This window comes from Rattus norvegicus, chromosome 18 (assembly GCF_021556685.1).
Source record: "Rattus norvegicus strain SHRSP/BbbUtx chromosome 18, alternate assembly SHRSP_T2T, whole genome shotgun sequence".
Lineage (NCBI taxonomy): Eukaryota > Metazoa > Chordata > Mammalia > Rodentia > Muridae > Rattus > Rattus norvegicus.
The window spans coordinates 11573305-11586123 of NC_141551.1; the positions used below are offsets into that span (position 1 = coordinate 11573305).

General features: G+C 40.6%; 1 protein-coding gene across 2 annotated transcripts in view; it reads right to left on the bottom strand.

Annotated features, from left to right (window-relative positions):
- Positions 1 to 1692: 1692 nt before the first annotated feature.
- Dsc3 (desmocollin 3) overlaps positions 1693 to 12819 on the bottom strand; it is a 36690-nt gene continuing 25563 nt past the window's right edge. The window contains exons 12-17 of one of the 2 annotated variants that reach the window (XM_087593009.1): positions 11812 to 12036; positions 9696 to 9920; positions 7749 to 7870; positions 7199 to 7453; positions 4372 to 4413; positions 1693 to 4292 (exon numbers count right to left, since the gene is read on the bottom strand). In XM_087593009.1, coding sequence (XP_087449135.1) covers positions 4405 to 4413; positions 7199 to 7453; positions 7749 to 7870; positions 9696 to 9920; positions 11812 to 12036 — 836 coding nt within the window. In that variant the 3' untranslated portion in view covers positions 1693 to 4292; positions 4372 to 4404. 2 annotated transcript variants of the gene reach the window in all.

A 12819-nucleotide genomic window follows, 5' to 3' on the forward strand; every position in this document is an offset into this window, starting at 1 on the left:
AGGTAAGAGTGCTTGCAATTCTTACAGAGGACCAGAGTTCAGTTCCCAGTATCCATGTTGAGTGGCTCACAACCAGTTCACAACTCACTTTATATGAGTGTACACACACACACACACACACACACACACACACACACACACACACACAAGTAAACCATACATGGAAATGCTTTCTCCCCACAAAGGTTGTGTTCCTCACAGGAGACAAGGATTGTAAAAGAAAGAGAATGCAGGTTTCTCTGCTAAAGTTCAATATTTGGGGTCCCAAAGTAGATATAGGTGCTTCTGCTTGAGAAAGTATGTGTAACCACACCAGTGTGTGAGTGACATCAATGTGCTCATCCTGTCTGGTTCTTGAGACTAGGGGAGACCTGAGTCATTGAAGGGTATGACCCACACTCCCTTGCAGATACTTGTAAAGAAGCTGTGGGGAAGAGGAAGCCAAGTAAAGACAGCACACCAGCCTCTCCTGACTGGAGAACTCAAGAGGAACTAGGCTCACCAGAAAGCAAACCAGAAAACACACGGGGAAGCGGCCTTCCTCTCACATCCCTAGTTCCTAATGGCTTTGTGTGGAGTAGGAAGAATGCCAGTTTATTCCGTGTCACAAAAATGCAGCCCCTTTCTTCTCCTATTAGTAAATCCCTACACCAGAGATAAAGGGGGCTGGAGCTATGCTCAGCCATGAAGAACAATAACTCATCATCCAGTTCAGGTTTTTACTGGTCATCACTGCAGTCAGTCCATATTGTAAGTTTTTCTAGGCGGTCCTCATTGCCTAGAAAATTGCCTTAAAAATTCCTGGTCCCAGTACATATGGTGTTGACAATTGTCCAGTGACCTGTTCTGTAGCACAGTCACTGGTATACAAAGGTACTGTGGAGATCCATTGGAAATGGAATTATAGGCAGTTGTCAGTGGTCATGTGGGTGCTGGGAACTGAATTTGGGTTCTCTGCGAGATCCACAAGTGCTTTTAATTGCTGATCCCTTTTGCTAGCCCCCTTTTTGATAGGGTCATTAGGTGGAACGGATGGGTTCACCAACAGGAGGAGATAGAGGCACTCAGCACTTTTCTAGTGAATCTAGGATTCATGTACTGAAGTCTTAAGTCTGCAGACTTGATCCCTCTTGGGTGTAAAGTCATGAGCACCACTGCACTGGCTGGTTTTATGTGTCGACTTGACACAGGCTGGAGTTATCACAGAGAAAGGAGCCTCTCTTGAGGAAAGGCCTCCATGAGAGATCCAGTTATAAGGCATTTTCTCAGTGATCAAGGGTGGGAGGGCACATTGTGGGTAGTGTCATCTCTGGGCTGGTAGTCTTGGGTTCTATAAGAAAGCAAGATGAGCAAGCCAGTAAGTAACATCCCTCCATGGCCTCTGCATCAGCTCCTGCTTCCTGACCTGCTTGAGTTCCAGTCCTGACTTCCTTTGGTGATGAACAGCACTGTGGAAGTGTAAGCTGAATAAATCCTTTTCTCTTCAGAAAAAACAACAAAAAAATCAAAAACAAAAACAAAAAACAAAGGTACTGTGGATTATTTTAGCTTCCATGCAAGTCTGGAACTCAGTGTTTCAAGTCTGCAGTGTTCTCTCACCTTTGATCCTTTACTCTTTACCCCCAGCAAAGACGGGAAACCAACTTGGCATTGCTGCCTTACATTCCTCATCAAGAAGTGCTATTTCACACATTCGACAATTGTTTGTTTTTATTTGACAAGTTTCAAAAGCAATTTAATTGTCTAATTAAAGTTGTTTATAACATTGGAAAATAAACTCCAATTGCTCCGTAGACAGTTAACAGCTTCCTTATAAATGTAAGAAAAAGATGGTCTGTACATTTACATAAAAACCCAGGGGAGGGAAGGAAAGTGTTGAAGAGGAGAGCTGTTTTTCTTACACACTAAAATAGCACAATTTTCACCTATACATGTGAGAAGAGAAGAATATATGATGCTGTGAACAAAAAAAAAATTGACAATTTCAAAAGTCTAGCAAAAAAATAACCCTCGGGGTAAAATAAAAACAGGAAAAGTTTAACAATCGATTCAGAATCTTAGATGTACACGTAGTTTGCCCAGTACAACAATTCTGCCCCATCCAAAGACTCTCCACAAGTAACCTAAACTGGCCTCAAGCTTCTCACTTAACTATGGAGAACCTTGAAGTCCCTTGAGCCTCTGCTCCCTGCCACTCAAGTGCTGAGGCTACAGCATGTTGTCACCATGCAGAGCTTGGACTCAAATCCTTTACTTTGTCTATACCAGGCTGAGTTGCAGCCCCCTTGCAGCCCCCTTTCCTGATTTCATATTCCAAATAAGAAGAGTTCTGAAAAATGTCTTGCCTGCCTAGATCCGAAATTTCTGTTTCTTCTGATGTGATAAGTCTCAGCTCACAAAACAAACTGATAAAAATAAAAATAAAAACCAAGTCACGCTGAAGGATGATTGAGTTTCTGGAAGGTTTGCCAGCTCAGTGATTCTGCTATGGGGCTTTCAAGCAGCTTTGGCAGACACGAAAAGGAGGGCTGGGTTTCTGGACCACTGCCAGAGCTATGTTCACATAAAGTGTGAGTGGGTTCTGGAAACGAAGCTTCGATTCTGAGACAATCACTCTGAAGGTAACAATACTTTCCCCACAGTCTCCCAGCACCACGAAGGCTCTGAATTTAAAGGATAAGACCAATTGGTGGCATCTGCCTATAATTCTAATATCCAGAGACTGCAACAGGAGGACTGTGAGTTTGAAGCCATATAGTATGTAGAGGTAATCACATCCCCCAAAATAAAATAAAAGAAAGGAAAAGAAAAGAAGAGAGAGAAAAGTAGAAGAGTGGTGGAGCATGTAATTTCAGTGGCTGTCAACACTAGGTTTGAGAAAACCACATCCTTTCTGTAAACTGCAGTCCAGGAAGCTGTAGACCCCAGAGGTGTAGTGGGTAGAGGACTGAATCTGGTAGTTGGCTTCTGATGCTTGGATGTACAAATTTTTATATATCCTGCAAAGTAAATCTACTCTTCCATGTGGCTCTCTCTATCTTCCTCCACTAAAACTGTAATATGTATTTGTAAAGTTAAACAAATTACTCCAGCAGGCAGGAACTGTCATGTTTAGGTGTGGCACATCCCACAGTAACCTGGCAGAAGGGAGTCTGCTCCTTTAAGAGCCTGATTTCCTGTTACAGGATAAGCCACACCAGCCTTACTCTCAATCCTTGCCATTTTCCTCTTTGTTTCCATTGCATTGTAAATGTCACTCTGATGTGTACTTTGGTTACAAATAAACACTAGTGTCAGAAGGTGCTGAAACAGAAAATTGCTACACATTGTATACAATTTCGAAATTGTGTTTCCAAATTCCATTAAAGGATTTGATATTGAAATCAGAAGGAAGCGGGTCCTAGTTCCTCAGCTTTGCAAAAGCTTTAATGTAATCTATGGTAAGTTTGTTCTGTTCTGATATACTCGTCCTTAGTGTTCTGTTGGTTCTTAAACCATGCTTAGAAGGATATGATGTTGATACAACTTAACTGTTTTCAGACTAATAGTTTCACTTGTCTTTTGTTAGGAAAATATCTTCATGGCAGGGTGTTTCCTTTACAGACCCTAGTTCACTCCAGTACTATAGCTTGAGCTTTCTGGTCCTCTCTTTTAACACTTGTGCTCTTTGAAAAGTGGTCTGCAACAAATTGCTTTAACAATACAAATTGGTAGGGGGAAGACTGTAAAATGGAGGGAAGTTCATTATATGTGCATAAGCTCCTGGACAGGCAATGTGGGTATACTGTAGCAGCACCCGGAGATACACCCCTTGCACACTGCAAGGGTCATGACCCTGTGACAGAGTAGGAACTGAAGCACACTGCTCCTGCCCCACTTTGCACAGCACATGCCCCCCAGAAAAGATTAGAATTTCACAGATGGTTTCTCCCAAATATGTAACAATTTCATACTAGACTACAGTCAGAATATCACATGTCAAGCCAGCATAACTCAAGACCATTTTGTATAAGTAGTGAGTCTGTTTTACAGTATCATGGTTTCAAACTTCTGGAATGTCTGTTAAGGCCATGTCTAATCGCAACCTGGTGGCATTATCTCTTTGTACATGTTTCTGCCAATGTAAGAAATTTGGGCTCCAAATTGTTTAAAAAGTCGAGTCCCTCTTCTTCCTGCTTTTCACTGCAGCAACCTACAGAACCGGCTGGAGATCCCCTGCCTTCGTAGTTATAGGTGAGGACATAGTCTTGAGATGGGATGTGGTCTTCGTTCTGATTACACACATGCAATTTCTGTAAAGTCCAAAAAAGAGGATTGTATTATTTTTTTAAAACAACTTCAATATATGAACAGAAAATTTATTTTATTTACCTTTTATGTTTAATTTTTTAACCAGTGTGTCCTCTAGGAGTCCTACACACAAAAAATGCACATGATTGGTCTATATTACAGCCATATCATAAATCAGTATAGTTTGCATTTTTAATAATTCATCAGAATAAAAATAGATCTACAGATGTTATATTTAAGTACATTTCAGTCATCATTAAATATCCCCAAATGTTATGTCTATAGTTGAGGTCAGTTCACAAAATGAAGACAATATGCCAAGTGGTTGGAATTTGAAGGTGGATACCAAATGGTCCTAGTTTGAAGTAACTTTAGTTTACTAGCGTGTGCTACTTTAAGTCAACCTCTCCTCCAATATCGCTTTGTTATTTTGGGAAACTAAAGATGGATAGAGCAATGCATGGAAATATACTGTTTATGACCGCCATTCGTAAGGGTACAATGACCATGAGCTAATCCTCTAGTGTGTGCAGCAAAGAAGTACATATAAAAATGCATTCCAATGTGGCCGAAAGCCAGAGATACACCCCCCAAAATCAATAAAATTAAAAGCATCCATTTAACTCACAATGCTGAAACTATACTTATGCTCCGAAGCTGCCTCTGCCTTACCCTGTCTTCCTTACCCTCAGTGCTATGTCCTGCTGGCCTGTCTTCCAATCTTCAAGGTTCCCTATGCTGACCTGCACAGACTTTCCCTAACCCTCAGCTCATGGCCAGCTGCTACCAACTGTTATAACTATGACTGTGCTGGCTTCTCCTCCCATTACCAGTTATGACACTGGAGGACGTTCCTAAGTGAGGGCCTGGAGCAGAATTAATTCTCATAATCTCACATGAATGCCATCTTCAAATATAAAACATGTAAACACTTGAGTGTCACAATATATAAATAAAAAAGTTAATAATATGGGCATGCAGTGATTTGGAGCCCTCTTCTAGAATATTACTCATGTTCTGTCCTTCACAGAACTAACTGTGTCTGGTAGAATATTTGCTAGAATCCATCAGTTCCCTCTGATTCACACGTGAATCATTGAGCAAGAATGTTTAAACAGGACCCCTACCTTACCCTGCCTGACATACAAATCACATATGAGATTTTATTTACACACACACACACACACACACACACACACACACACACACACACACACCAGTGGAATTAGAGTCTTCTAGAATGAAACAAAGGCATTTGTATTTTTAAAAGCTTTCCAACACTGTTGATTTAGACTGAGACCCACTTACTGAATCCTTTCTTCCACAGCAATGCCTCTCTCTATATGAGCCTCTCTCTATATGAGCCTCTCTCTATATGAGCCTCTCTCTATATGAGCCTCTCTCTATATGAGCCTCTCTCTATATGAGCCTCTCTCTATATGAGCCTCTCTCTATATGAGCCTCTCTCTATATGAGCCTCTCTCTATATGAGCGCCTCTCTCTATATGAGCCTCTCTCTATATGAGCCTCTCTCTATATGAGCGTCTCTCTCTATATGAGCCTCTCTCTATATGAGTGTCTCTCTCTCTATAAGCCTCTCTATATGAGCCTCTCTCTATATGAGCCTCTCTTTATATGAGCCTCTCTTTATATGAGCCTCTCTCTATATGAGCCTCTCTCTATATGAGCATCTCTCTCTATATGAGCCTCTCTCTATATGAACCTCTCTCTATATGAGCACCTCTCTCTATATGAACCTCTATCTATATGAGCACCTCTCTCTATATGAGCCTCTCTCTATATGAGCGTCTCTCTCTATATGAGCCTCTCTTTATATGAACCTCTCTCTATATGAGCCTCTCTCTATATGAGTATCTCTCTCTATATGAGCCTCTCTCTATATGAACCTCTCTCTATATGAGCACCTCTCTCTATATGAGCCTCTCTCTATATGAGCGTCTCTCTCTATATGAGCCTCTCTCTATATGAGCGTCTCTCTCTATATGAGCCTCTCTTTATATGAACCTCTCTCTATATGAGCCTCTCTCTATATGAGCATCTCTCTCTATATGAGCCTCTCTCTATATGAACCTCTCTCTATATGAGCACCTCTCTCTATATGAACCTCTATCTATATGAGCACCTCTCTCTATATGAGCCTCTCTCTATATGAGCGTCTCTCTCTATATGAGCCTCTCTCTATATACGAGCGTCTCTCTCTCTATGAGCCTCTCTCTCTATGAGCCTCTCTCTCTATGAGACTCCGCACAGCTGCACAGTATGCCTTACGTATTGAAAACAATCCACATGATGGTGAGCTCTATATTTCAAAATTACTAAGAATAAATTTCAAATGTCCCTGTGAACTGGGTCATTTTGCTGTTCCACATTGCACACATAGGTGATCCCTCACCACACCCTATAAATGTGTGCACTCATCCACTTAAAGCAAAGTAGAAAATTACACTGAGTAAATGAATGAATGCATGGCTTAAGTAAAGGGTGCAGATCTCTGAACTGAAGCTGTACTCAGTAAAGTGCGCCAGTCTTCAACCCAAAGCTGCACTCAGAGGTTTATGTTTTCATAGCAAAATACAAATTTGACTTGGGAAATGCGTGTTTCTGAGGAACTAGAATTGTTCTTCACATTCTTTTCTTATCAATGGAGTTTTTATGGTAGACATACACCTAAAAATGACCATTCAGGGCAGATATTAGAAGCCTCTGGATCTCATAAGGATCTAGAAACCAAATGAATGAGACAGAGGAATCAAAATATTTAAAACTTAAAGACTGTGAGAAAACCAAAGCATTTTTTTAAATGCCTAACAAGAGAAGACACATAACACAGCGTGGCAAAGCAGTTTCTGGGAATGCACGTTAATATCTGACACCCAAGAGAACTCACTTCGCCGAGTCGGGGCTGAGTGAAGCTGTGCCACTCTGAGTACGTGTATCTGCAGTTGTCGGTTTCCATGTGTCCTCCCCTGCAGGAGTCCAGGGTGTGGTGATGCCCAGCAACACGGCAGGAGTCCAAGGTCTGGTGGCCTTTCATCATCTCGATGGTCTCCTGCCCACCGTTCCTCATTCCTGACCCCATTGTGCCACAGAAGCCTTGGCTGGAGTTGTTGGCAGTGTGGGTGGTGAATCCATTGGCAGAGCACTGCATTATAACAAAACAAGACCTCAGTAGGGGTCAAAGAACCTCAAATGTTACAGAAAGCAATCAGAGTTATTAGTGCTGTAAAACATTCACAAAAGCCTGAATTAATGCTACCAAAAAAAGCAGAAACATTAGACCTGAAGAGTTAATCTGTTCTATGAAGTTCTCTAAGAACAGACTGAAGACATAATTTATAAAATTGCAGCCCTTTACAAATGTAAATTCACTCCTACCAACTTCACAGGGATGAATTTTAAAACTAGAGAGATAATTATTCACTAGAGAAATGACTTACCACTCTGTCGTCCCCGGGTGCTTCGGTATTTGATATAATTAAGTTTTGCTGTGCTAAATCTTCAGGAAAATGTTTTCCTTTTTGAGCAGTAACAACCCCACATACTAAAGTTAGCAGTACCGCTAAATAAAAATAAGAAGAAATGCACTTTTAAAAGATCATAATTTATCAAACATACAATAAAGCAACCATCCTTTATTACTTATTCCTTGGGCCAAAGAAGGAGAGTAAGAACATTAACTATGATTTCTCTTGAATTATCCTGGTCATTCAAAACTCACAGGCATAATTTGAAATATGCAGTAATCAAAACTGAATTTTGAAAATATTTCTAACAGAAGAAATCATCCCCTTCCTGTGAAAGTCTTTATATCATGAGTTCAATTGAAGATCTTAAAAGTCACTAGTGTTTATTTAAGTCAAAAATTAATGATATTTACTGATTCCCCAGCATATCATTTTGCTGGGGAATTTTTATAAATTTTTATAAATTTATTTATAAAAAAATAAATAAATTTTTAAAATCCCTTTTTTCCCCTTAGATCAGATTGTCTTCAATAAACAAAATTAAGCAAATTTTGTATCTTATCTAGATTTCCATCCTACATCATAAGAATAGGAGGTTTAAGATAATATGATCACCAAAGCAACAGTAATAACAGCTATTTACTGTGGTCCAGAAGACCCTCTAGTTCACTGACAAACCATGGCTCCAATTCCAGCCCAACACATGCTTTTGTGTGGCCCATGACCTAAGATTTCTAAGCCCTTAAATTGTTGAAAGAAAATAATTATGAATAATTCATGATATTACATAAATTACATAAATTACAGCTTGGTCCTGGTCTACACAGCGCATTCCAAAACAGTCAGGACTACACGGTGAGACTTTGTTTCAAAAAACAAAACAACGACCAAAACAACCAACCAACCAAACAAACAAACAAACAGGGAAACAAGAATAAAAAGTACAGGACATTCAATGTTTAACATGCAGATTTGACAGGCTGAGGTGACACTGATCATTCATATCTCATTCAGATATGCTTAGTGATGGCCCTGTTACAGATATCTCGGACTTCAGGCCACCCAAATGGCTCTGATACGCATACCACCTGTCCCTTGAAGGATCACTGTGCCTCCTCTCCCCACCTCTCCTCTTCTGGCTTCATTTCCTGAACCTTCTCCCTTCAATCACTCCATCTAGACACCTGTGTCTCCAGACCATTGTTTGACTTCTTCAGACCTAATCTTACCATATAAAACCTGTCTCCTTGGGTATGCCACATGGCTGACTCCTCATGTAGGCATGACCTAGTGATCTAGCCATGTGTTAGAATGTGTGGCCAACACTGATGCTCTAACACATGCACAGCAACTTGGTCACTCTACTTACTACAAGTTAACTTCATTCTCCTGTCAAAATAAAACATTTTGGTGATCGTTGAGGTTTTTTGGTTCTATTTTGTTGTTTGGTTTTTTTCTTTTTATTTCTCTATTTTGTTCTACAATGAATCCCATCTAGTACCATTTTCTGAGTTTCAGTGGGTGTTAAAGATAGGTGTATTTTGTTGGGCCAGTGAAAAATGATAAATGAGTATTAGAAACTTAGAATGTACTAGTCTAAGAATTCCACGTCGATTAACTCAGTTGCACCCCCCAAAGAGTAGCTTGTCTCAATAAATGAAAAAAAGGGGGACAGAAATAAGTAAGCGAGAGACTTTAACAATTCTGTCCAAGCACGCAACCTGTTTCAGAAAGGATTGTGGTCCCTCATATAGGGACCTTGACTCTTCAAGTAGAACTCAGCTACCACCGAATACAGCGGTGACCTGTAAAAGGCACGAACTGCTAATGAGCGCTTGTCTGTATTTGCTTCCCAAGATCCTTTTTGATACTCTGGTCTTTTATTCCTCATTTTATCTTCAAGCGAATGAGAATACTTACAGAATAGCAGAGCGATGCCCAGCAAGATGGCAAGGATTGCCCACTTCCCCAGGGTGATCCCCGCTCTTCTTGATCTGAGCAGACACTGGCTGGGGTGAGTACAATCGCACAGGTTAACTCTCAAGATCTTGGTCGCAGATTGGCCTGCTCTGTCTGTTACAGTTACAGGAACGGAGTATATCTGAACATCCGCGGTTTTCTGATAGGACAGGCGGGCAGCTGTATCTTTGAAGAAAATAAAAAGAAATTATTTTAATTGATTGATTGATTTTGTATGGACATGTGTACACACTAGTGTGGTTAAACATAGAGGTCCCATAAGAACCTCAGACATCGTGCCTCAGGAACTGACCACCTTGATTTTTGGATCTCTCATTGCCTAGAACTTGAAGATTAAGCTAATCTGCCTGCCACCAAGCCCAGAGATCCACCCCTCTTCTGCCCAACCACCAGTACTAGGATTACAAACAGGTACTACTCTATCCTGATGTTTTCATGTGGGTTCTGAGGACGGAACTCATGCTTGCACAGACAGCATTTTATTGACTGAACTCTCGCTAGCCCAATGCTATTTGTAACGAGTGCTTATTCTTTCCTCGGAATCTATTCCACCACTCTTGCCAGGAAACAAACAAACAAAACTACCAAATTCAAAAAATGCAAAGGGAGCTGTCTTCAATCCCCTCAACCCTTTCCAGAAATTCACATTTCCTTAGACATATTTCTCCTTGTAATTCTATGAAAGAAAGCCTTAAAAAGTAAATCTGGATCCAGGTAAGGAATGCACACCTAAGTTCCTAGTACTTGAGACTAAGAGAGCTATAGGACAGTGAATTTGGAGCTAGCCTGAGCTACTTAGTGAGACCCTATTTCAAAATGTCAAAATAATAATAATAATAATAATAATAATAATAATAATAATAATAATAATAAACATTACTAATCTGGTATTGAAATGACCTAGTAGCATTCTAGCAATCTCTTTATCCCCATGATCTATACAGAATGAGAACTGGCTCTCAATGTCTGGGTCAAATTTTTCTTTAATTCCAGCTCATATGCTGTTAAGGAATCAATACTTGCAGATACACAGAGAATGTTTTCAGTTTCCATGCTGTAAGCTGTAGGGCGAGCTTTCTTAATTGTTTCCTTAATTGTTGATTGGCTAAATAAAGATGGCAGAAGCTAATTTCTGGGTAAAAGCAAAGGCAGGATTTCTGGGCACAAGAGAAGGGGGGAGAGGAGTGGGAGTCAGACCAAGCAGCAGGCAGACTGGGAGCTGCAGACATACAGGTTTCTCAGGGCACAGATAGTTCGTCATCTCCACAGTTGTGCCTGCAGAGGCCAAGGAGGGTGGGGTAAGATATTCTTTGCCCAGCCTTTTGAGTTATCTGGTCAGTTTTAAAATATTAAAGTCTCCAGTGTTTTCCTCTCATGGGGCTAAAGGGAGCTGGGTGAGACCAGGTGGCCATTATGACACTGGGCAATCAGCAGGTGGAGACCAGCCACAGGGTAGGATGGCCTGTGGAATGTGAGCAGTAACTTCAGGGTAAGCATCTGAGCTGAGGTGCTGCCTGCCTGACTCATCCCTATACATAGATTCAGGGCCTGCAACTTAATTGACCAGTAGTAAGCAATACATCCATTTTATGTTAGCATGAAACATACACACAGTGAAGGTACTTTTTCTAGGCAGAAATAACAGCACGCACAAAGTTTAGTAGAACGAAAGAACATGGTATTAGGAGCTGGAAAGATAGCTCTGTTGTTGAAAACACTGTTCTTCCTGAGGGCAGGGCTCAGTTCCCAGCACCCACACTGGACAGTTCATAACTGCCTGTAACTCCAGTTTCAGGGAATCTCACACCGTCTTCTAGCATCTGTGAATATGCACACACACACACACACACACACACAAACATAAACATACTACAGAGAGACGCATACACATGCATATACAACTCACACACATACATACACAGAGATACATGCATTGGAAAAAAGCTAATTTAACATCCTAAACTTTTGCATCGGACTTTGTGTAAATTAATATGTAAATCCTCCGATAGTTATTCTGCTGTTTCAAATCGCATGAGTTGTGATGTTTCTGGAATACCATTAACTTGGTTGAGGGTCCAGATTCTGTTGACTTCTGGAGAAGAGCTTGCCAAGGCGAACTGGAAGGGAGGGCCGTGAATAGGTTCATCAGGATCCACAGCTGAAATGTCTGTATAACCCATCCTTGGCTTGCAGATGACAATGTCATCTTGAATTATCTCTGGTGCGTTGTCATTCATATCCTCAATGTTCACTGCAAGCGTCCCTGTGCATGATCTACCCTCTGAGAAGGGAAAGGGACAAGGCTCAGTGCTGGTCTCAGATTCTTGTCTTAGAGTCATCTCTCCAACGTAAAAAGGTCTTAATCTCTATGTTGACACACACGCAAATACGTAGTTTTAAATCTAGGTCCTACACGTGAAAAAACATGTCGAATTTGTCTTTCTGAGTCTAGCCTTTTTCTTCTCAACATAGTGAATTCCAGTTGTGCCCACTTCCTGCAAGTGTTACTATTTACTTTTTTTTACAGAGACATGAAATCCCATCGTACGTATATAGCACGTTTTCTTTATCCGTGATGGCCATCTAAGCTAGGTTTCTTTCCCGGCTCCTGTGACTACCGCACATTGTCACATGGGGACATGGGTTGCTGACTGGTACAGATAGAATCAATATTTCCTGACATATAATCTCCAGTTATTAGATGAATGGGGAATAAGAATATACATGAGTAAAAGCTACAGATTGTCGAAGATGGTTCCTGCTGATGCTAATATCATAGCCAAGTCTCAACAAGCCCTTTGTCAGAATTGCTATAAATGATAGGAATAAATGCTGAATTGAATGCTCTTTTTCCTTGGGCTCGTGGATGTTAATGAGTCATAATGAAGTGGTTATAGAAATATTATTCTAGTCCCAAGTTGCATCAAACCCATAGGGAGGTTTTAATATATTACATAAAGGCTCCACAACCAAAGATTCTAATTCAATGAGTACAAGATAATATAACACATTGAAATTATTGCTGGTTAAAATAAAGCCAGAGGAAAGGAAATTTACTTTAAAA